The following is a 23,345-nucleotide window of genomic DNA, read 5'->3' on the forward strand; positions in this document are numbered from 1 at the left end:
CTGCAGTGTGCTGTCATCGCTGATTCATTGGAGGTCAATTGTCATTTAAAGTTACGTACCGGAGTTGACAATCCCACAGACCCACTGGTCTTTCCTTCTTGTTGTATTATACAAATATAAGCTTTGGCCCTGTCATGCTGGCCATAAGCCCTGAAAGAACCCTGAAGGTTATGGTTGAAATTCTGCCTTAATCCACTTTGAATGACACCCTGCTGACAGGTTTCCTGGTAACGCTTATCAGGTCTGGCAGAACTGTGCTGTACCCTGCTCTGATAACGCTGGTCATCATTAAGGGGACGCTAAACACGACACTGCTAAACTGGTTACTAATTCCTTGTTTCGTCTGACCAACAGTCAACAACGACAGGGAAATACTGCAATTATTTACTTGATAACGGTTTAAATGATTTATATTAGTGGTGCAACGGATCATAAAACTCACGGTACGGATAGTGTCACGGATCAGAGTCACGGATCGGATCGGCACAAAAGAAAAAAGTGAGCAAATACAACTTTTAGATCCCTGATCATGTTTTTTGCCGCTGATACAAATCATTGATGATCCTTATTGATAGAAACAGAGCCCTTTGTTGTTTGATTATAGCAGCTGGTCTACAATGCTCCAGGCTTTTTTGCCTTCGTCCCAAACATCATTTCAACTGCTCTGAAGTCAGTGTACCATCAAACATTCTAAATGTTATCCTTTTACTCAAGAAATGTATGGTGTTTTTTCATAAAGGCACACAATTTAAATAACAAGGAAATAAAAGATTGTACTTTCATTGATTCAAACAAATCTTGTCATTCGTAGTTTTAATGACGTATTATAAGCTGCTTGAGTTGTTGTAAACTAACTTGTCCATCAGCCACTTTACCAGCTGTCCTCCGGTCATTTTCAACACGGATTGGTTGTTCTCAATGTAAAATGATCAGAGATCGGCGACTAGAAAGCATGAATGACGATGTCCCGATCGCATATTTTACTGAACATTGGCCGATAACGATGTCAGTAAAACTTTATTTCACACTGTGTTGGTTAAGGTAAACTGTGTAAATAATCTGCGGTTCACATGTGTGCCGAACCGTGAGGGGTGATCCGTACGGATCACGGATCGACAGCGGTCCGTTACACCACTCATTTAGAATAGATTTGCTAATTTCGTGCAGCGATTGGCTGCGGGCAAAACCATACAAATAATTATTGTTTTGTAGATCTGGGTAAAAAAAGGATGGTATACAGTTGTATTGCTACTTGGTACTGGGTTATTTGGGTTACTCAGCCCTATTGGGATCAGGTGTTGTTCGTTACAATTTGTCATGGTTTGATTTTCCCGCAGAAGATCATGTCTTTATTGTATACAGCAGCAGATTCCTAATGGAAATAGTCCTCCCTGCCACTTCATTTGTACTGCTATGGATTTGTCTACCAACAGTGTTTTCTGTGTTTTCTGACACCTATATCCTGACTTGAGTGTGCCAATAGATTGCCTGCGTCGCGACACAGCAGGATTGGTTATATTTGGCTCTTTTGTCTATCTGTCAGGTTGGGCAACCTCCTGTGGATATGAAGGATTGCTTTGCTGACTGTGTTGGTAGTTTAATAGGATATTCTTTCACTGCGCTGTGCCTGATGGACACATATTTGTGGAATTGATTCAGCTATGTATTTGGGTTTCTCTAAAGAAGTCCCAGGGGAACAAGAAAACTCACTAGTTTGTACCTCTATACGCAACAGTTAGGCTCCTGTATAGACACATAATATTGCAAAGATTTCGTGGGTCAGGGATGAGGGAGTGATTAGGATTTCTGTCAAAGGATCCAATGACTGAGTAGACCCTCATTTCTCTTTGTCTTTCCAACTCTGCATCCCCTCCATCATTGCGGTGGTTTCAATACTCTAAAAGAAACTAGACATCTATATCTATACATGGACAGTATTTCCACACATGACTGCTGTGTATCCAACACATTTATAGACGAGTGGAGTTTCCACTCTCTTTTGACACCAGGGATTTCTAACTAAGCTGACTGTATTGTAGATGAGTTATAAGCTCCACCATTATGTCGTGTTTAATCTCATTCTATTATTCTTTTACTGTAATTGTGCCCAATTGACTCTCTAAATGGCTTTGAATCCATTTTAATTGTATTAAACAATGTTTCTTATTTGAACGCGCTGTAGCCCTTCCTGTTTTATTGACTTGGGCTTCTTCCTCTCCCTTTTCCCTTCTCTCAGCAACAGCCCCGCTCATAAGTACTACCTGGCCACCAGTCCGGTGAACGGTGCCGTGTACCTTTCGGACACCAGCAGCAGGAAGGTGTTCAAGGTGAAATCCATGAACGCTGTGAAAGATGTGGCCAAGAATCTAGAGCTGGTGGCGGGCACCGGCGACCAGTGTCTCCCATACGATGACGCTCGCTGCGGGGACGGAGGAAAGGCCGCTGAGGCCACTCTCACCAACCCCAGAGGTATTGAACGGAGGTTGTTATGATCAATGTAATGTGCAATACCAAGTCAGTTTGGGGGTCATTTTTCTTTTCAAGCTTGATAGTTAATGCCATTAGTCCCGGGGGCTAGATCAATACTATATAATAATAGTTTTCTGTGAAGGCTACAGTATATTCCAGGTTTGCATTGAATATAGAACATTTTGCCACAACTGTCGTGACTAGATTGTCTGACAGACCCTGAAGTGATAGAAAAATACAGAGCTGTGCCTGGCTGAGGTTAGTGTTCTCCGCCTCATTGTTGTTTCAGGCTGAGAGAGCATGAGAGACAGAGACTACATTGATGACATTTTTAGTTGTAATTGAATCAATACATACAGCACTCATCATCTGTTTGATGTGTCTATTGTTCTCCACTATTGATTTTTTGGAAAATCAATCCTCGCATTAGCTTTCATTGCCGTGATTAGTCCTTAATTTTTATTGCAGTGAATATCGCTTCATTGTCATTTCGTGGTGCTCTGTCCGCACATTAAGTTGCAGATAAACAAAATAACTGATGGATATTTCCCTCTCCTGTCCATTGACTTTTTATTCGCAGGCATTACGGTGGATAAGTACGGTGTAATCTTCTTCGTGGATGGGACCATGATTCGCAGGATTGATCAGAACGGTATCATCTCTACTCTTCTGGGCTTCAATGACCTGACTTCTGCCCGACCTCTCAGCTGCGATGCAGTGATGGACATCTCTCAGGTACCACCTCTCTGACCCGGGCGGCCTGGCATGTGTTGTCCTGTCTCTCAGCCTACACCAGTCTCCTTGACTGACCCCAGTCTTTAGGATGCTGACATCCCCGTGTGAGCTTTTGTGTCTGTAACTGGAAGCTCCTAGCCGGGATCTAGCGGCCCTCGGCTTAGTTCTGATCCACATTTGTTTATCGGCTGCATGACGCCAGTTTTTAGATCCGCAGGACTTGCAAAGGATAGGTAGAGGAAGGAAGTTGGGGACCTCAGGCACTCTGTTGGCACTCTGTTGGGATTCCACTGCCAGTTTTCAGGCTGGATTCTGTTTTCCTGTGTTCACTTAAGCTCATGTTAGTAACGTTTCTGAACCTCTGAGTTGTCATGAGTGAAGGCTGATGACTGAAATAGTTCAGTTCAGGTCAGATCAAGAGGATGTTTGTAATGCAGCAAAGCCGCAAAAAACATTAAAAACACAATGTGACAATATGTGAAACTATACGTAGATTACAGACAATTTACAATCGACTTTTTTCAGCAAAAAAAGAATACGGACCAGATAAAGTGGAAGGCTTTAGGTTAACCAAGAGCCATGCTGAAACCAGAGGTGGCACTGTAGTCCCCACAGCTTCCATGTCTGTGTCAAGTGGCCACACAACCCCAAATGCAAGGGGCTGTTGACCTATAGCTGCAGGGGGACAATGACCTTTAACCTAGCTGGCTCTCGATTCATGCACACATGTTCTATGATGCATGGCTGTTTGTTTTTTTCCTGAAATTATAATTTACAACCCAGGTAGTTAGGGGTTGTTTTGCCATACATGCCATAGCAGTAATGTATAATCAAAAAGAACACAATTATGTATGTGTGTGTTGTTTACAGTATCTTTAATTGTTATAGTTTTACCCCCATGAGAATATTATTCCCAGGCTAAAATGATAAGATTTGATTGATGTCCAAGCCCTGCACTGCATGCCCCAGTCCGTTTCTTGCCCCATTCTGTATGTTATCGAGTACGACGACTAGCAAACAGGTCCTCAGGGGGCCTCGGATGCCAGCAGACAGAAGCTTTCTGTGTGTCTGTGAAATGATGTATTCAGTGGAGGGAGCAAAGCCTCCAGCTGCCAATATCCAGCCCTGGGGGAGCTCCATCCGCCTCATGACCTGTGCTTGCTGCTCCCTTAGTCTCCCCCCCCCCCCCCCCCTTTCCCTGCACACAAACACAAGCGCCTATAGATGCTCTCGCTATCCGTGCTCCACAGCAGCGAGGACACAGGCAGACTGACTGCAGCTCTACAACGATGACAAATCGCACTAGCACTGCCAGAGACACTCAGACAGTAAAAAGCGTCCATTAAAAATTCATCCAGGGCACATAGCTTCCCACTTCAAACACTCCCCAATCCCTCACTTAGGACCAGAGTTTCTCTGGAGAAGCCTCATCACAGTGGTCATTACTTTTGCTGTACCTCACCTGTTCTAGGCAAAAGAATTACCGTATGTCAAATTTCTCTCTCTCTCTCTCTCTCTCTCTCTCTCTCTCTCTCTCTCTCTCTCTCTCTCCCCTGATGAGCTCATTGTTATCTTTCCATGCCATTTGTGTAGCGAGCACACTGCAGCAAAACTCACTCTTAATTCAACGTGCAGCTCTGTGAGCTTTATTTCTTCAAACTTTTCATTATCATGCAAAAGGTCAAGAGTTTGACCTCTTCGTGAATCTTTTAATTTGTTTACACCACGGCCATGGGTCCTCACTGTTTCAGAAATCTTTTTTTCCATTTTATCTTTCGCTTGGAAATCTCCGCACCCTCCTGCCGAGTCCAAACTTCAATAGAAGGAAACCATATCTTCTTTCAAGGGTGTTAGCAGCTTCAGAAAGCTTGATCAAGGCTCTGACTGTGACATTCAATTCAAATCTTAGAGGGACTTCAAATCATGACACATTACTCTCCTTCAGAAAATTACATTACAGTTCTAATACAAGTTTAAATATATTGAAAAATAGTTGTGTTGGTGCAAATCCGTGGCTCGCTTCCTCGGACGATGAGCGCATTTTGTTGTTTTTTTTGCTGGTGGCGGACTACTGACCCACTGTATAAAGAAAGAGGAGGGTATGATCGGGTTACAGCATATGGGACAGCATCACGGGAAAAATCCCCTCATCAGCCAGAGTGGCGTGAAAACCTCCTTACAGGCAGCTCCCCCGAGCCACTCCACACACTGGCTCATGAAATATTTAGCCACCAGTGTTGACAAGAAATAGGTTTTAAGAAATTGAAAGTCTCCCCTTCATTTCCCAAGTCAATGCATTGTCTGCTCACCGAAAGACATGTTTCCACTGCCGGTCCCCCTCTGTTTGTTGTATGTGACCCAAGATATGTCCTATTATATAAACCTCCTCTGTGTTGTGGGGGATGAAGGGAGGTTTATGGGATGTGAGCTGTGTGCGATGCTGAAATCTGTTTTTCAATCAAAGGTGGACAAATGCTCTGCTTGTAGAGAGTGGCAGGGAACCATCTCCGTAGAATCCCTTGTCAGGTTTGGATTAATTGTTTTGTCAGCGTTGCCCTTTGAATTTGAAAATTGCCAAGAGCGAGTAGATAAAAGGTGTTATATGGAAAGCAGATGGTTTATATTTTAGAGCCATGTGTTTTGTGCTGGGTAATGCAGAGCAGCATGTCGTAAGACGTTGACTATAATGTGTCAGCCTTGACGTATTTATCAGTGAAAAAACAGTTCTCTGAGGCATTTTTACCTTCATTTTTTATTGAAAGGTTTTCGGTGAATTTTTTGTTAAACCACTGGACAATAGGTTGATGCCGTCTTCATGGCCAAAAAGCATCTCCATTGTCCTTTTATTTTACTGTGATACACACTCGCATACTACGCATTGGTCACTTTGTATTAGCTCTCTACTCACTTGGCATTCCCAAAGTGCACAATTCAGAGTCCCCCCCCCCCCCAACATGTAATTAAGGCGCATGATATGGTGTCCTGAGGTAATGATGTACGGTATGTAATGTCAAAGTACACCTGACCTGATGCGCAGAGATTTCTCCCTTATCAATTATCGGGATAAGGGTTAATGCAATTAGTCAACCACAGTAACAGCTACATCAATTTATTCACCTTCCCATCCCCATTTGTAGGGGAAAGTATCCAAAACAATGCTAAAGCCGCCCCCATCTAATAGGTGCCCTAAAATCTGGACCTTTCTTTGTATTTTTGTCCAGGTTTTAATTAGTTTCCTTCGATGGTGCTCCAAGGCAACTTCATATTATTGCACTTCATATTATGTTCCCAAGAGATCATAAGTGAGCGGGAGACTGGTAAATTGGATCAATCTAATCATTCCAATTTGTTAAAAGCCTGATATATTGTTAGCAGAACAATAATTCATGATTTGGGAGGCCAGAGGCAGGCTAGGCTTTCATTTGGAAAGCGTGCTCCAGTTTCTTTCTCAAGGACTTATGCAATCTCGTGTCATTACAAAATGAATAGCCCAAAGCGAGGACAAATACAGGACTCAAGCCCAGCCCTCAGGTGTCCAGAGTTCTCCTGATCAGTTGCAGTGTGCTCTTTCTCAGTTAATCTGATCATTTGAATGATCTAATTTTCTTCTCCACTATTGTTATCATCTCTGATCTTAAAAATCATGTTTCTTTTGTATTTCCCCTTTTAACAACTCACCAGCTGCTATCTTCCTCCTTATCTGATAATAAATCGTTTAAAAAATAGTTTTTGCTTCCAGCGTAAGCTATGAGATAGCACACCTTTTTCACAGCAGCCCTATCTTTTTTTTTTTAAGCAATTTTCAACAATTCTTGCCTTAAGGGACCGTTTTCCTCTGATAAAGTGAAAATGTGTGGATCAATAAAAGTATGGTCTGTTTTTTGTGACCCAAAGCTGATATTCTTGGTGTTTTCTTCCTGTTAGGTGCGTCTTGAGTGGCCCACAGACCTGGCAGTGAGTCCCATGGACAACTCCCTGTACGTCCTGGACAACAACGTAGTGCTCAAGATCTCAGAAAACCATCAAGTCCGTATTGTAGCGGGCCGGCCCATGCACTGCCAAGTGCCCGGGATTGATCATTTCCTCATGAGTAAAGTGGCCATCCATGCCACCCTTGAGTCCGCCAACGCCCTGGCTGTGTCCCACACTGGCGTTCTGTACATCGCTGAGTCAGATGAAAAGAAAATAAACAGAGTACGACAGGTGTCCACCAATGGAGAGATCTCCCTGGTTGCAGGGGCACCGAGTGGCTGTGACTGCAAGAATGACGCCAACTGTGATTGTTACTTTGGAGATGAAGGCTATGCCAAGGATGCTAAGCTGAATGCTCCCTCTTCTCTGGCGGTGTGTCCGAACGGGGAGCTTTATATTGCGGATCTGGGCAACATTCGTATCCGCTTTGTGCGCAAAAACAAGCCCTACCTGAATCCCCTCAGCATGTACGAGGTGTCCTCTCCCATTCACGATGAACTCTACCTGTTCGACTCCAACGGCAGCCACATTTTCACTCAGAGTCTGACTACAGGAGACCACCTCTACAATCTGACCTACACGGGAGCAGGAGATCTAACCAGCATCACCGATAGGAACAAAAACATCGTGAACATCCGTCGAGACACAACAGGAATGCCTCTGTGGCTGATGGTCCCCGATGGACAGACATTCTGGTTCACCATTGGCACCAACAATGCCCTTAAAACTGTTGCTGCCCAGGGTCAAGAACTAGCTGTCATGACCTACCACGGACGCTCAGGACTCCTCGCAACTAAGACAAATGAAAATGGATGGACAACCTTCTTTGAGTGAGTAATATTTAGAAACATTCAAATAAAACTTTATATTTCTTACACCCAGACTCTTAATGCCAGTTGAGCTGATCATAGATTGTTACTTCGCCCAAGAGAGCAACTAAATGTAAACTTGAACCCAAAAGCACGATAAGCACTTATCAGTTCAGGCAAGTTCAATACCAGGACATCAGTCAGCAAGGCTAACAAATCCAAAAGAGGGTACGGCCAGATTTCTAAGGTCCAACAAAAAGGCAAGCAGGGTCAGAAAAGACGAATCCTATAAGACGGGCTAGGAAAGGCTGGGCAGGAACACACCAAGTGAAAGTGCACTGGTACAAATACCGAGGGACTAATGAGAGAATGAGCAATGGGCGGGGAAGAACAGGTGAGGGGAATGAGTTGGTTGCATGGCCTAAGAGAGTTGCAGGACCTGAGACGACAGCAGAGTTTGTGATGAAGCAGAACCAGATCAAAACAAACTAAGAGGTGGAATTTATGGCTCTAAATAGATCTGTCAGATCCAAGATACAGTTTGTCATTTCTGGAATATCTGAACTGGAAGCTCTTGGGGTAGCACTTAATGCGAAGATTCTTTAGTGACAAAATGTCTAGAGTTGAAGAGCTCTTTGACATTTTGAGTTTAGTATCTTGGCGCAAAAGCAACCTTTTTAGGTGTTGGCGTGCGTCTATGTCACTCACAATACAAGTATGGGCGTAATACTATTTGCTGTTATCATACAAAATAGGATTACTGGATGATATGTTACTCATCTGCACGCTTGCTTGTAGGTGACAAACTGCAGACCACAGCTCGGAGTTGTTAGGTAAAGGGAACAACACATATCTGCTGCCTGGCGCATTTTACTCGCAGGTCAGCGACAAAGCCCCGGAAATATATGCATAAACAAATAGCCAGAGGCAGTAATAGGGAACGATTGAAAACGCTCCCATACGCTGCAGCGTTAGAGCTCAGGATTTCTTGGTCTCGTGACTTCTATGCAGCAATCTGTCCCTTAGCTTAATATACTGTTCCAAGGGACACTGTCCTCACTGGGTGTCATTCCAAAAAGTGTGATTAAGCTGGTCACACATCTGTTACACCCCGCTGGAGGAATCTAACACTGACACATAATCAGACGCTCTGTTTAATCTGAGCAGACATTTATCACCTGTGTTTGATTTGCTCGTCACCTGAGACGGTTGCATAAGCATTTCTCGAGGTAGAGGGAATTGCCTACGGCTTCAACAAATCCAGCGGGTGGCTGGAATTCTGAATTATTTCTCTTTGTCTTCCTGCAAAATGGCTGCTGTTAGTATTTGAGAATGGGTTTGAGAACACTCTTCCCGATGACAGAGAGACGTTATTGCACCAGTGACACTCACATTTTGGGGTTTTTTTCAAGCTGAAATGGTCACAATGGATGTTCAGGATATCCTGAATTTCTCAAAAGTCTCACAAATACTTAAAAACAGAAAATATTTACAACATTCTTCCAATGTATAAATTACACGTTATATTTAATAACATCGCAGGGAATGGAGTCACTGGAAGAAATAGGGATACTGTTGCCCGCAAGCATATCATTCTACAATTTGACTGTCATCGCATCCATAATAAAAGCTACTGTACAGTATGTACATTAAATGTCATAAGTGTGAAAATAGTGTTTAAGCATGTAGTACCTACCGTATGTTGCAGGAGGCCAGTGAAATGGAAACAATAAAGATACATAACTATCAACACTACAACTCAGATGTGGAGCATCACCTGTTAATTAATGTCCTAATTGAAATGGAAGAGAGTGCAACATACTCTCCATCCAACACATGCTTAATTATTTAGAAATATATTACAGTTAATATGAAGACAAGTTTTTTATATTTAACAATAACATCATATTTACCTATGAGCAACCGTCCATGTTTCATTCAGGCCCAATAAAGAGTCACTCCATTTAGGAACCTCCATTTATCTCGCTCAGCAAAGTGCACTGCTCAACATTTTAGCCATATTAATTAATATGTACTTACGTCATGTCGCCAATACATTGAAATTAATTTGGGTGAATGCAGAAACAAGGGACTGACTTGAGATCAATAGACATCTGCTATGCTGTCTTACTGGTGTAACCTTGGCAGCCTCATTTGCTCTGACACTTACTGTATACACAGATGCTCCGCTGACCTCTTAAGTTTTTTTTGTTGTAATGACAAGTGCTTATGCTTAAGGCTTGCTGTAAATCCATTAAATCATGTGGCATTCTGAAGGATGCCTTATTGTTCTCTTGGCCTCTAATTAACAGGGCTGTAATGCATCTAGTCACTGGGTTCAAGCAAATGTTCCTGGGTTGATTCCATACATCAACAATAACAGCCAAATCATGTAAAACAACCGCTAATGAAGTTGAAGCAGTCACATGGCTGTTGCCTTTACATCGTACGCACAGTCATCAGTCACACGTGCCCTGAAGTTCTCAGGCAGCAAGAGGCGGTGGAAATAGCTCTGCACAAGACTGAGGTTAGGTATGCTGGAGGGGGACGCTGATATGAAGTGCCCGGCCTATTGTTGGGCCCCAGCGTGAAAAGGTCATAGGGCTAGCATGTGACACAGAGGTGATGCAATCCGAACGGACCCGTGGCCATCCAGGGGGAAAGCAGTGCTCTCCCCTTCTGCTGAGCACCCTGCCCCCCGCATGCCCCACGTGTCCAGAGAAAGCAAGCTAATAGGCGGCTGAGTCGAAGCAGGCCGGAGCCATTAGAGCTCGGGCTCGAGGCTCTAATTGAGACGGAGAGTGTGGGTCAGTGGTCAAGCTGGGGCGCGCAGCGTCGCTCTAGAATGAGATTTTTGTCTTGTGGACTCTTGTCGTTTGTGCAGAGGTGAAGGCAAACAAGGCCTCTCTCTTCGTCCAATGAATTGAACAGCTAAAAGTGCAGATATGACGACAAACGCGGGGAGAATATCCTGCTGATAAAATACGAGCAGTATCAAAAGAAATCAAATGCTTTAGATATGAATTACTCAGATATTTAGTATTTCCTGAAGTGGAAGACTCGGGCTGAAATGCATCTATGAATCCGTGTCCCGTGCGATCAGATAGCATTTATCTCTGGGAGATGATTCCTCTCACACTCTTCCTTTCCATATTGGATATTTGAGATGGCAGCACTGAGGAAATATCCGTAAGCCAGCACCAGCCATCTCATTTATTAGAGGCTTTATTATGGCAGGCAGCAACATCGAAGAGGGCTTCCCGATCTGTATTCAGAGCGCAAATAAGAGTCTTCATTCTATGTAATGCACCGTTCACTCTGGAACACTGGCAATCTGAAAGATTCCAAATTGTTCGACGCTGATGTGCTCTCTGAGCGAAATGAAACAATCTGGCCACTCATGTTCCTGTTTGTGATTGACTGATTGGTAGGCTGGGGAGCATCTCGCCACCTCAGCGCTCCTTATTTCATAGACTGCTATAATGAGATTAGGTGATATCACCAATCTTATAAGCGAATAAGCAGGTGTGTCTGTTTTTTGTTTTTGTTTTAGTTTTTTCTATTTTCATGCTTCCATCCTGTGAAAGTTACTTACAAACTGAGTGTCAGTCATATTAATGTCACTTTTACATCCTATTGCAAAAGCTAGAAGACTCCAAAGTTCTTCAACATCCATGCTTATGCTGCTGTGTTTACTGCCTGTGTTGACACATATCCACAATTTGTCACACCAATATAGAAAAATCTGACTTTACAAAAAAAAACTCCCAATTCTTACGAGCAACTCATTATTGCAGTTAATCTGTACCTGCATGCGTTTATGCATACCTGACCTGCATGTGTGCTTGTGATTGCTTCCTTATGACATAAGAAATCTCAACAAGGCTCTGTATTTCTTTCTTTTCTTTAGGCGACAGCACTGTTCAGAATTCTGCTGTAGTTACTGTTTATACACCGTTCCAGATGACATGCCCCTCTTTGCTTTCTTCGGTTCTCATCGATGTATTTCGCTTGTAGGTATGACAGTTACGGGCGTCTGACAAACGTCACTTACCCAACGGGCCGAGTGAGCAGCTACCGCACAGACACCGACAGCTCGGTCCGCATCCAGACAGAGGGCTCCAACAAAGAGGACATCACCATCACCACCAACCTGTCGGCTTCCGGCGCCTTCTACACACTCATGCAGGGTTAGTGAATTTGAATGTGCTGGTAGACACATGTTGTGACTGAGACCCTTATTTGAAAAGACTCTGTCCAAGGAATTGACTTATGTTCACAGTTTTGACATCAATGAATAATTTAAAATCAGAATGAAGAGGTTTTTGTTGCCTTTCTGGTTCTAGGGGCCCGTAGGTCCTCGTAGAATAACCCAAGACAAACTAGTGTCAGGTAAGGGACGAAACAATGAGCAATTCAGAGATCTTATGGACTTTGGGATGGTCACTTTGGGATAGACTTCGAGGTCATGATGCCTGGGATGGGAGCTTGCAGCCAAGCACCATCTGAGGCCTGGTTGGCCTCATCTGGAAGGAGTCATGAGCTCCTGCCATGTGAGCTAACCAAAGGTAGTTCAAATGAAAACTGTTGGGCGTGAAGTTAGTGGGTCATCTAACCAGGACATTGTTTCTGACGTTTTCAAATTCATTTTTCAGTGCTTTTAGCGGCACAAAGAAAATTCCATTAACCTCTATCTTAATGTGCTGATGTGGAGTCAGACGTTTCCGATACAGATATCTCAAACACTACTAGTCAGGCTTTATCTAGGGGTTTATGAATTAGTTAGCAATGCGTTGTGGGATTGAGGCGAGCTGACCTTTAAATGAAGATGTATTGTCTCACTAATTATCAATTACAGAGCTTACCCACTGCAGTATTTGTTGCACCTCTGTTGTTTTAATGAAATGTGTAGGGCAACTCACATTTGCCGGAGTGGAAACACATATTGACTTTCTGTCATAAAACACAATTTATAACGCACAGTGCCGGTGGCCCATATTGGAGATCCTCAGGGACGCAGGCAGAGGGCGGACTGGTGTGGCTTTTTCCGCCTGATTTGTCTCACGCATTTAGGCATTCTGACATCCTGTTTTGTACCTGACCAATTGCTTCATGGATTACCCGTAAATAACGTTGAACTTTTAATACCTCAATTGTCAAAAGACTGCGCCATACACACACAGCCTTTCCCCCCACCTCTAACATTTGATTCAGATTCCAGCGTGCACTCCATCCTCTGGCCTAAACTGAGTCGCCACAAAGTTGTTTCTGAAACGGAAGACGACAGTCTCTGGTTTCTCACTGTTGCTCGATGGACTGGTCACCTCCGTTGTGACCTTGTCTTAGACATCTGCTAGTGAGAGGAGCGGCGCCAGGAACTCTGCTGTTAATTAATTCACTATTGTCTGCTTTGTAAGCTCGCAAGTGGGGGGGGGGGGGGATCACATGACACATGAATGCATGGCCATCGCGATTCCTTTCTGGTCATCTGGTTGTGTTTTTGTCCTCTTCACGTCGAGCTTCAGCTCGCCTCCAGGCTGTTAGTCATGTTGTCATTATGGAGCTGAGAAATCTAAGATTCAAGGAAGCTTAATTGTTATTGTCACTCCGATCAGGTGTGTCGTCATCCGTCATTATTCAGTTGTATTAATTGACTTTGCTCATTGTGTTTTCATTGTTCGACAAAGACATCATTAGTTGTTATTGACAGCTAAAAATGCTGAGCCTTCGTAACTTGAACGAGTGGTGCAACGGATCATAAAACTCACGGTTCGGATCGTATCAAAAGAAAGGAGGGAGCTAATATAACTTTTAGAGATCCCTGATCACGTTCTTTTGCTGCCGATACTAATTGCCGATCATTGATGATCTATTTTGGTAGAAACAGTTCCCTTTGTACTCTAGACTATTTCTTTCTTTTTTGTCACCGTCCCAAAAATCATTTCAACAACTCTGTAGTCAGTGTAAACCATCAGAAATTCTAAATATTATCCTTTTATCATTAGTAGTTTTAATGACATATTATAAGCTGTTTAGAGTTGTGTAAACAGGTCATAGTTCATCTCTCATATCTATTTTATGTTAATGTGAAAAAATCTCCTTCAAACAACTGGATTTATTCAAGTTTCTCACCAACACTACATTTTACGAGATTACATTTGATAACGTTATAATTTACCTTCGCCCAATACTCATTTTCACTGAACAGAGCCTGAAGGCATCATATTGTAATGGAACGGAACCTTCCTTCTGTCAATTTAAACACGAATTGGTCATTTACAATGTCACATTATCAGAGATCGGCAACTAGAAAGCATGAATGCCGATGTCCTGATCACATATTTTACTGAATATTGGCAGATAACGATTGTCAGTCAAACTTTATTTCACACTGTGATGGTTAACGTTGAACTGTGTAAATAATCTGTGGTTCATATCCGTGCCAAACCGTGAGGGGCGGTCCGTACTGATCACGGATCGACAGTGGTCCGTTATACCACTAACTTGCACTCAACCACTGCATTTGCAGGAATATTTTAATAATATTTTTTTTAATTGAATCCATTCGCACAATGTGCTGTCAACATAAATATTTAGTTTGTCAGAGTAAGAAAACGGTCATCTTTGATGACGGACCTGTGTTTGATCCTTCTGATTTCTTGTGGAGGGGTCATCTGCTGCATGCCGCCCCTCTATTACCCACATCTCTGCAAATGTCAGGCAAGGATCAACCCCTGGTCCATTAACAGAGATGAACAGCAGACTGTTGACAGCATGGAGACGTTCATCACATGGCTTAGATGGGGTGCCATCTCTAATGTCACAAAAGAGCGAGGGCGGACACTGAAAGTCCATTTGTGATGCTGTTGTTTGCACCATAAGCCGTTGCAGGGTCTTTCTTGTTATTTTAGGTTTTTCATATGGTCTTTTGCTGAAGTAGCAGTAATCACTCTGAGGGGTGGGATACATTTTGTCCCCACCAGGTATTAAAATATTTCATCAGAGGCAGGGATATATAGACCAGAGGGAGGGGGGGTGGGCATACACCCTGACTGTATGCACGCATTTGCGCGAATTGCTGAATTCAGCAGTATTTTCTGCTTCATCTGGTGTCAGTGGCCTCTTTTTGGTAGGGTAGGCCCCCCGAGGCCTCTGGTCAACCCCTGAAGTGTCTGTATGATGGAGAGAGGCAAGGGCCAGTGCAAGGTCAGCCTCCTCTGCCCATATCTCTTGTCTCAGCAGCACAGGACATCCTGTGGCAAAAGAAAAAGAACACAAAACCCAATCTTCTCATGAGATGTTTTATTGTATTGCTTGCTGCGCGAAGAAAAGAGTTTGTCACTTTAACTTTAACTTGACATGTCAACACGAGGAAATTACAGTGTATGTTGTGATTGTCTTCCTCTTTTTTTTCTTTTAAATGAAGTCAACTCATTAACGTAGTGTTTGACAAGCCATTAATGTGCCACTGTTCTTAATGAGAATAATATTCATCCTGGTCCCTCTCAGTCTACTGACAGGAGGCAAGAAGGAGACGCTCTCTGATGAATGTACATGAGATGCTCAGTGGAAGCATTAGTCACTGGTCTGGAGCTGGAACACAGGCTGTTGTCACCTAGGGACAGTAATAGACAGGCTCAGATTTATCCCGTGGGTGTGTGTGTGTGTGTGTGTGTGTGTGTGTGTGTGTGTGTGTGTGTGTGTGTGTGTGTGTGTGTGTGTGTGTCCACAGGCAGGCTAGCAGGTTTGATCGTTTTCATTCCACCATATCCCCGAGGCTGCTGCAACAGCTGTAAAACTTTACTTTACTGGCGCTGTGAAAACTCTCACTATTGATCTTCGTTGTCACCGACCCAACATTATCGCAGGGGTTCAGTTAAATACTGCTGCTAAAGGCTTTCTTTTTGCTGAGCAGCCATTTTAGGTCATTAAGTTTGTGTCTCACTGAGATGATTATTAGATGTAGTCCTCTTGCATCAGCTACCGGGAGCTCGTCTGTTGTTTGCTGGTTGTTTCTCTTCTTCTAATCCTATCCCCTCTACATCCTCAGAACAAGTTCGGAACAGCTATTTCATCGGCCTAGATGGCTCGCTGCGGCTAGTGTTGGCCAACGGCATGGAGGTGTCCCTGCACACCGAACCCCACTCGCTGGCCGGCACAGTGAACCCAACGGTCAGCAAGAGGAACGTAACCCTGGCCATCGACAATGGCCTCAACCTGGTGGAGTGGAGACAGAGGAAGGAGCAAGCCCGTGGCCAGGTCACAGTGTACGGGCGAAGATTAAGGGTAAGCACGCCGCCTTGCTAAGAGCAACTCCTGGTCACACACACTTAAAAGGGACCACAGGGCGACTATTTGAGAATGGTTGGGGGAGTGAGGAGAATTTATTTATTTATCTGGTTCAAAATGGCATTGAATTTCAGCTACCTGCTTGACATGACTCCACTCACTGTGCAATCTAGCCTTGACTTGAAGACCTCTGCTTTCCTCAGTGTGAGTCTTGTTGTGGAATATTTCTATGAAAAGTCGGGAGAAGAGTGTCAAAGTGTTATCAAATCAATGTCAAATGAAACAGAGTCTGGATGAACGATCAAAGTTGTAATAGTCAATTTATTTGCTTGCAAGCAAAGAGAACACAGTCTCACAGATACATCACGTCATCTGCAGGAGGTGCAGATACATGGACATTTATACTCAGCCAGGTGCTTCCTTTGATTGGGTCACTGTGACCTAATCAAAGAGTTCAGTCACAAGAAATACAGAGTCTGAATAAGCCTGTTTTACCATCACACATCACATATGCATACAGAGGGTCATGCTCTTCAGCTGATGCTCATCAGGAAGTACCGTAATCTAGACCTCTGTGTGTCGCCGTCTTTGAAGACAGAAACAATGCACAGGAAAACAGATAACAAGATAACAGATAACAAATAACAAGACACCTGGATGCAAAACTGATAGAATCATCTACTCAAATAGGTTTTGTGCCTGCACTTTTAAAAACTTATATTCTTCAATCCTAAAGCATAAGACAATGACATATTTTCCCATAACAGTCTTAAGTATAGGCTAACAGCCTGGCTCACTGGAAGACTGTTAGAGGGCTCGGTCCACGCAAATATTAGCACTGTGTCCAAAAAGAACCAACAATTGACTGGACCACTCCATTGCAGGGTTAGAAAAAAAACATTAACCTGGCTAAAAATGTTGCTGATGTTTATCTTCAATCGAGTCTTTTGCACAGTCTTAGTATTTGATAAGAAATGTCTGAATTTTGAGTTGAACCACCAAGTATTTTACAGAGAGGTAAATGACCTCACCATGCAAACGTTGCAAAGTTTAAAGACATAGAATATCAACAGGTCCCTTTTCATAATGGGATAAACACCCGATGTTTGACCATGATGCATCTTGAATGACCTACTGGAAATAGTCATGAACATAAGAAGGCACCTTTTAAATGCATCCTGATTGATTCACTAGATTTCTTTTTTATTTTTTATAATCTTTGGACGGCATATATAAACTTGGGTTGAGTTGTCTTCCATGTTTTCTGGGAGGCGACACAGCTAATGCGGAGGTGCCACTTTGTCTGTCATATCGGCTGTTCATTTAATGGCCCCGTCGTCCCTTTGGAAGTGAAAGCGTCTGATGTATGTTACAGACAATGGCCCCAGGGGTGAGATTGGAAATGGGAGCAGCCTAATGGCAAGAACAGAGGGGATGAGCAGAGCTGGAATCATTGAGCGACCTTGAGTGGCATGTCAAGTGATATTACGTGGGTGGGTGGATGAGTGTGTGGCAGTGGGAGGGAAGGGGGGGGGGAGTCTTTACAGATCTTTTGTTGTGCTACGAATAAGAGAATCAAACGTGTTTGGCTTGTTGCTGTTTGTGTTCCAGTTTGTGTCTCTGACACAGTTGAACTGCACGTGCATGTGTTTGTTGTATTGTGCTTTTCATGTCTCGAGGCGAAACGGGTCAATGATTGTCTCCTCCGCAACGTCACGTGCCGCTCGGGCTAACCCCCTCCTAGCGACGACAACATTTATGATTTATGTTGATGAGGAGCAGCAGCGCTGTTTCTCTCCATGGAAACAAGCCCTCCTCTCAGATTGAGTAGTTTGCAAATGTACATTAATGGGAGAACCCTTGTGGCTGCCAGTCGGCCATAGCACGAGACTCCAACCACTTCAATGTGGAATTAAAAATGGAGACAATGCTGGCATCTCTGTGTTAACATTTAATTATCATCATCAGGTCTTATAATGTGGGGCTGTTTGCTCAAAAGAGATACCAGCTGACAACAAATAAAAAGATAGAATTTCTTTCCTTTGATTGCAATGTGAGAAAAAGCAATAACTGATGTTATTGAAGAAAACAGTAATTGTTAAATTAAACACGAGAACCGATGAAAAGGATTTCCACTCGTGAAACAGATTCATATTGTCATTTGACACGAAAGCCGTTGTATTGATTGAGCGCTCAGATGTTGCTGTAATGTTTTATTATGAAGACCGATTGTATCATTGTCGGTTTAATGCACTGTAAAAGTCTCTCTTGTATTTCTTCTTTCTTTGACATTTTCATTTTAGAGGCAATGTCCAATTTACAATGATTCCTGTTGAGTGGGTTTCCGTTCTCATGGGATCTTGGAATCTCTGCTGTAAGAGGTTTTTTTCCACGCTGTTGATTCTTTGGGGAAACGGATCCTGGCACGAATAACGTTCTCTCTTTCTTATTCCTTATTTCCTATTGCAGCCAATCTCAATATAATATTTTTGGACAGAGAGCAGGTATCTGCTGCGTATGAAAGAGTGTAAAACACTGCTACCAGTGTTTTAGGAAATGCTAGAGAAGGAGCTCAGTCTTTGATATCAGTCTCTTATCTTTAAGGATCTAGTCACTTTAACACATTTTCCATCCGTCGGTGCAGTCTGACTCATGCTATGACGGTAAGTAAAAGTAAAAGGGAAGATAACAAATGTGGACCCCTCCCGTTCTTCTTACGACATCCATCGGAGGAGGCTTGGGTCTCAAATGGCTGGTGCTTGCTTGTGCTTTTAGTGTAACGTAATCCTCTCAATTACATGTGAATGACATTAATTGCTTCTGGTGTAATTGTCCCTTCACAGATGAGAGACACAAGCTTTTTTCAATGTGAGATTGAAAAAAAAGGACCTGCTCTGTGGCATTGGTCTGGAAAGTAGCCAATAGCAGCTTTATTAGCTAAGGTGTTTTTAAGCTTTGCCAAGATTTTTACCAAGCCGGACAGTAGCACATCTGAAGAGAAACTATTTACATCAAGAAAAAGACATGAAGAGTAATACAGAATCGGAGCGGTCATGTGAATTAATGCCAGAGACCTCTATGACTGTCATCTTCCAGATGGTGTCTAAAGTAGTACTTGCATCCTAAGACCCTGATTTGATTTATTCTCCCTCTGGAGCCTCTTCTAACAGAGGCTGCTGCCTGGGAGACGTGGCGCGTTTGGGGCTGTTTGTGGATCTTTTTGGCTGCAGCACAGGAGCTGCCTCCTAGATAACGCCTGGCAGCGGGTCAGTCTCCGTGCTGACCCGGATATGGTCTTAAGGATTACACTCTTCAGAGCGGATCACAGTGAAACCTAAGGGTCACCGTGTGCAGCCTCACGCATTCAAAAGAGGCAAGAAAAAGGTGTCATTTCAACAATATCCACACAGGAGAAGAATTGATTTTTTTTCTCCTCTTTTCAAATTTACGGAAATGGCTAAATAAAACGAGAGTCATCTGCGCCTGGTAATTATTTTCAGTAAGCAGTGAAAATGAATGTAATGATCAATGTGGCGCTAATATTTCTTGCATGAATAGGCATACTCCCACTTAGACTCCACTGAATTTTTTGCACAAACAAAGAAATATGGTAATTCTTATAATTTCATCTCTTCAATGGCTCCTGCAGTCCTGAGATACAGCTCCTCTGTTGTAATTAACAGCTGTGAAAAGAAGAATATAAAAGAACCACTTTGTGATTAAAGCCCTCCTCATCAGGTCCCACCTCAGAAGAGCAGTGCGCACCAATTCCTCTCAATCCTTTCCAACTTCCCAACATGTTTGTTTCCTCTCGGTGGAGTTGCTGTGTTCAAATGAAATGTTTCTAACTCCCTGCTTCCTCTCCTATAGGTTCACAATAGGAACTTGCTGTCATTGGACTTCGATCGAATCACCAGGACTGAAAAGGTCTACGACGACCACAGGAAGTTCACGTTACGGATCCACTACGACCATGCTGGGCGGCCCACTCTGTGGGCGCCGAGCAGTCGTCTGAATGGAGTCAACGTCACGTATTCCCCTGGAGGGCACGTGGCAGGCATCCAAAGAGGTACCATGTCTGTTCGCATGGAGTATGACCAGAATGGAAGAATCTCCTCCCAGATATTTGCTGATGGTAAATCGTGGAGCTACACTTACCTTGAGAAGGTACGAATTGTTGTTGTTGCAATGTTGATGAAATGGTTCATGGATAAAAAATGTAATGTTAGATGGTCGGGACATGTTATACAGATAAATTCTAGAGGTGTGTCTGTGTAAGAGCCTTGACGGGAGATTTTAGACTTCAGTTAAAAGTAATACTCCAGCAGTGTTTGTGCTGCATTATCAGGCTCCAGCGCAGATATCAGCAGAAATGTAATTAAAACCTGTCTGGAGCACCGCAGACGTTATACTTTGTAACCACAGTCTGACAGCAAAGTTCAACCTGAAATAGCTCCGATGAGAGGAACAGAGTGAAATGTCACTTTCTACCCACTAATTGAAGGATATATTGTTGGGGAGAAGGTGAATAGCTGCTGTTCTCCAGCATAGACATCTAATGTGAAAATGGTAGCCTTTCTAATAGTCTAGTGGTTTTTTATTCAGCAACATCTAAGTGCTGAGAAGCTGGCAGCCGGTTGTGACAGCCTTTGAGCTGACATCTTTTATTGGTCCAAGAAAGGCACGAATGGACATTTTTGATTTGCCAAGCAGCGTGTTTGTGAAATCATCTCTCAAGGAAATCTTAATGTCAAAGGAGTATCAACACCACTTTCAAGATGGGAATTATATTTGGTCTGAAACAGACTCCCATGCATAATGTGTTACTGCCTTTGACATTTTGCGTGTCCTTTTGTGGTATACCAGCCCAGTGTCTTTTATATTTCCTACCAACACTTAGTGACAGTACGCAGTAGGAAGGTAATGTAAGGAATAGATTCAAAGTAACATTTTAGTTTTGTTAATTTTATACAATTTTTCATAATTATAATTTTATATTCTGAAATGTCCATGTTATTGTAGTTGCTGTTGCTAGACAAAAAGTGATGGCTATTTTTAATTTAAATCTTGTCTGGTTTTGTGATACTGTGTATCCAAATCTATTAAATATAATGAGTCTTTTACTGTATTTAAACTACTCTAAGAACGAGTGTTTCCTCCTCTCTTTACAGTCCATGGTACTGCTGCTCTACAGCCAGAGGCAGTACATCTTTCAATTTGACAAAAACGACCGGCTATCCTCTGTGACCATGCCCAACGTGGCGCGGCAGACCCTGGAGACCTCCCGCTCCATTGGCTACTACAGGAACACCTACCGGCCCCCTGAAGGTAACGCCTCAGTGCTCCAGGACTACAGCGAGGAGGGCCAGTTGCTGCAGACCACCTACCTGGGAACGGGCCGCAGGGTCATCTACAAATACGGCAAGCTTTCCAAACTGCTGGAGATCCTCTATGACACCACGCGCATCGGCTTCTCCTACGACGAGGTGGCGGGCATGCTGAAGACCGTCAACCTGCAGAGTGAGGGCTTTACCTGCACCATCCGTTACCGTCAGATTGGCCCCCTGATCGACCGACAGATTTTCAGGTTCAGCGAAGAGGGCATGGTCAACGGCAGATTTGACTACGTCTACGACAACAGTTTCCGCGTCACCAGCATGCAGGCCGTCATCAATGAAACACCGCTGCCAATCGACTTGTATCGCTACGACGACGTGTCCGGCAAAACGGAGCAGTTCGGCAAATTTGGAGTGATCTATTATGACATAAATCAAATCATCACCACGGCAGTGATGACCCACACCAAACACTTTGATGCTTATGGCCGGGTGAAGGAGGTCCAGTATGAGATCTTTCGCTCGCTCATGTACTGGATGATGGTGCAATATGACAACATGGGACGAGTGGTGGCCAAGGAGCTGAAGGTCGGGCCGTACGCCAACACCACGCGCTACACATACGAGTATGACGCCGACGGCCAACTCCAGGTGGTCTCCATCAACGACAAGCCCCTATGGAGGTACAGCTACGACCTGAACGGCAACCTGCACCTCCTTAGCCCCGGGAACAGCGCGCGCCTCACGCCGCTGCGCTACGACATCAGAGACCGCATCACTCGCCTGGGAGATGTCCAGTACAGGATGGACGAGGACGGTTTCCTCAAGCAGCGAGGGAACGACTACTTTGAGTACAACTCGGCGGGCCTGCTGGTCAAGGTGTACAACAAAGTGAGCGGCTGGAGCATCAGATACCGTTACGACGGCCTGGGCAGGAGGGTGTCCAGCAGAAGCGGCACGGGCCACCACCTGCAGTTCTTCTATGCCGACTTGTCCAGCCCAACTCGGGTCACCCACATGTACAATCACTCTAGTTCCGAAATCACATCGCTGTACTACGACTTGCAGGGACACTTGTTCGCCATGGAGCTAAGCAGCGGGGACGAGTTTTATGTGGCCTGTGACAACATAGGCACCCCTCTGGCTGTGTTCAGTGGCTCGGGCCTCATGATCAAGCAGGTCCTCCATACAGCATTCGGAGAGGTCTACCTTGACACCAACCCCAGCTTCCAGCTCATCATTGGGTACCAGGGAGGCCTCTATGAGCCTCTCAGTAGGCTGGTCCACATGGGCAGACGGGACTATGATGTCCTCGCTGGGCGCTGGACAACACCTAACCATGAGGTGTGGAAGCGTCTCAACAGCAACCACATTGTGCCATTCAACTTGTACATGTTCAAGAACAACAATCCACTCAGCAACAATAAGGAGATAAAGTGCTACATGACCGGTAAGTTCATTTGACAGACCTTTGTTTTACGGAGATGAGAGGATTTGCTTTTTAAGGAAAACTTTTTCCCCTAACCGTCCTTTTTACAGGGGAGGGGATTCCAGTGTTTACCCAGAGAATAACAAAAATAGAAACTCATCATTACAAAGTATAAAATCATCCATAGAAACTTCTGAAACCACAGCTGCCATCCTCTGCAAAGTAGCAAACTCTGTGAAGTGTTCCTCTGACAGCTGTAAACGAAAGGAAGTAGGAAGCATCCTCAAATAATGATTCAAACTGTTT

General features: G+C 43.8%; 1 protein-coding gene across 2 annotated transcripts in view; it reads left to right on the forward strand.

Moving 5' to 3' along the window:
• The window catches only part of tenm4 (teneurin transmembrane protein 4), a gene marked incomplete at its 5' end in the record, with an annotated part of 120,905 nt that overhangs the window by 89,884 nt on the left and 7,676 nt on the right, over nt 1-23,345 (forward strand). For both annotated transcript variants that reach the window (XM_079272464.1, XM_079272465.1), the window contains 7 exons: nt 2,237-2,469; nt 3,050-3,204; nt 7,129-8,006; nt 12,003-12,175; nt 16,036-16,271; nt 20,145-20,441; nt 21,446-23,060. In XM_079272464.1, the coding sequence (XP_079128590.1) occupies nt 2,237-2,469; nt 3,050-3,204; nt 7,129-8,006; nt 12,003-12,175; nt 16,036-16,271; nt 20,145-20,441; nt 21,446-23,060 (3,587 nt within the window). The remainder of the gene's footprint in view (nt 1-2,236; nt 2,470-3,049; nt 3,205-7,128; nt 8,007-12,002; nt 12,176-16,035; nt 16,272-20,144; nt 20,442-21,445; nt 23,061-23,345) is intronic.

Source organism: Melanostigma gelatinosum (genome assembly GCF_949748355.1).
Source record: "Melanostigma gelatinosum genome assembly, chromosome: 7".
Lineage (NCBI taxonomy): Eukaryota > Metazoa > Chordata > Actinopteri > Perciformes > Zoarcidae > Melanostigma > Melanostigma gelatinosum.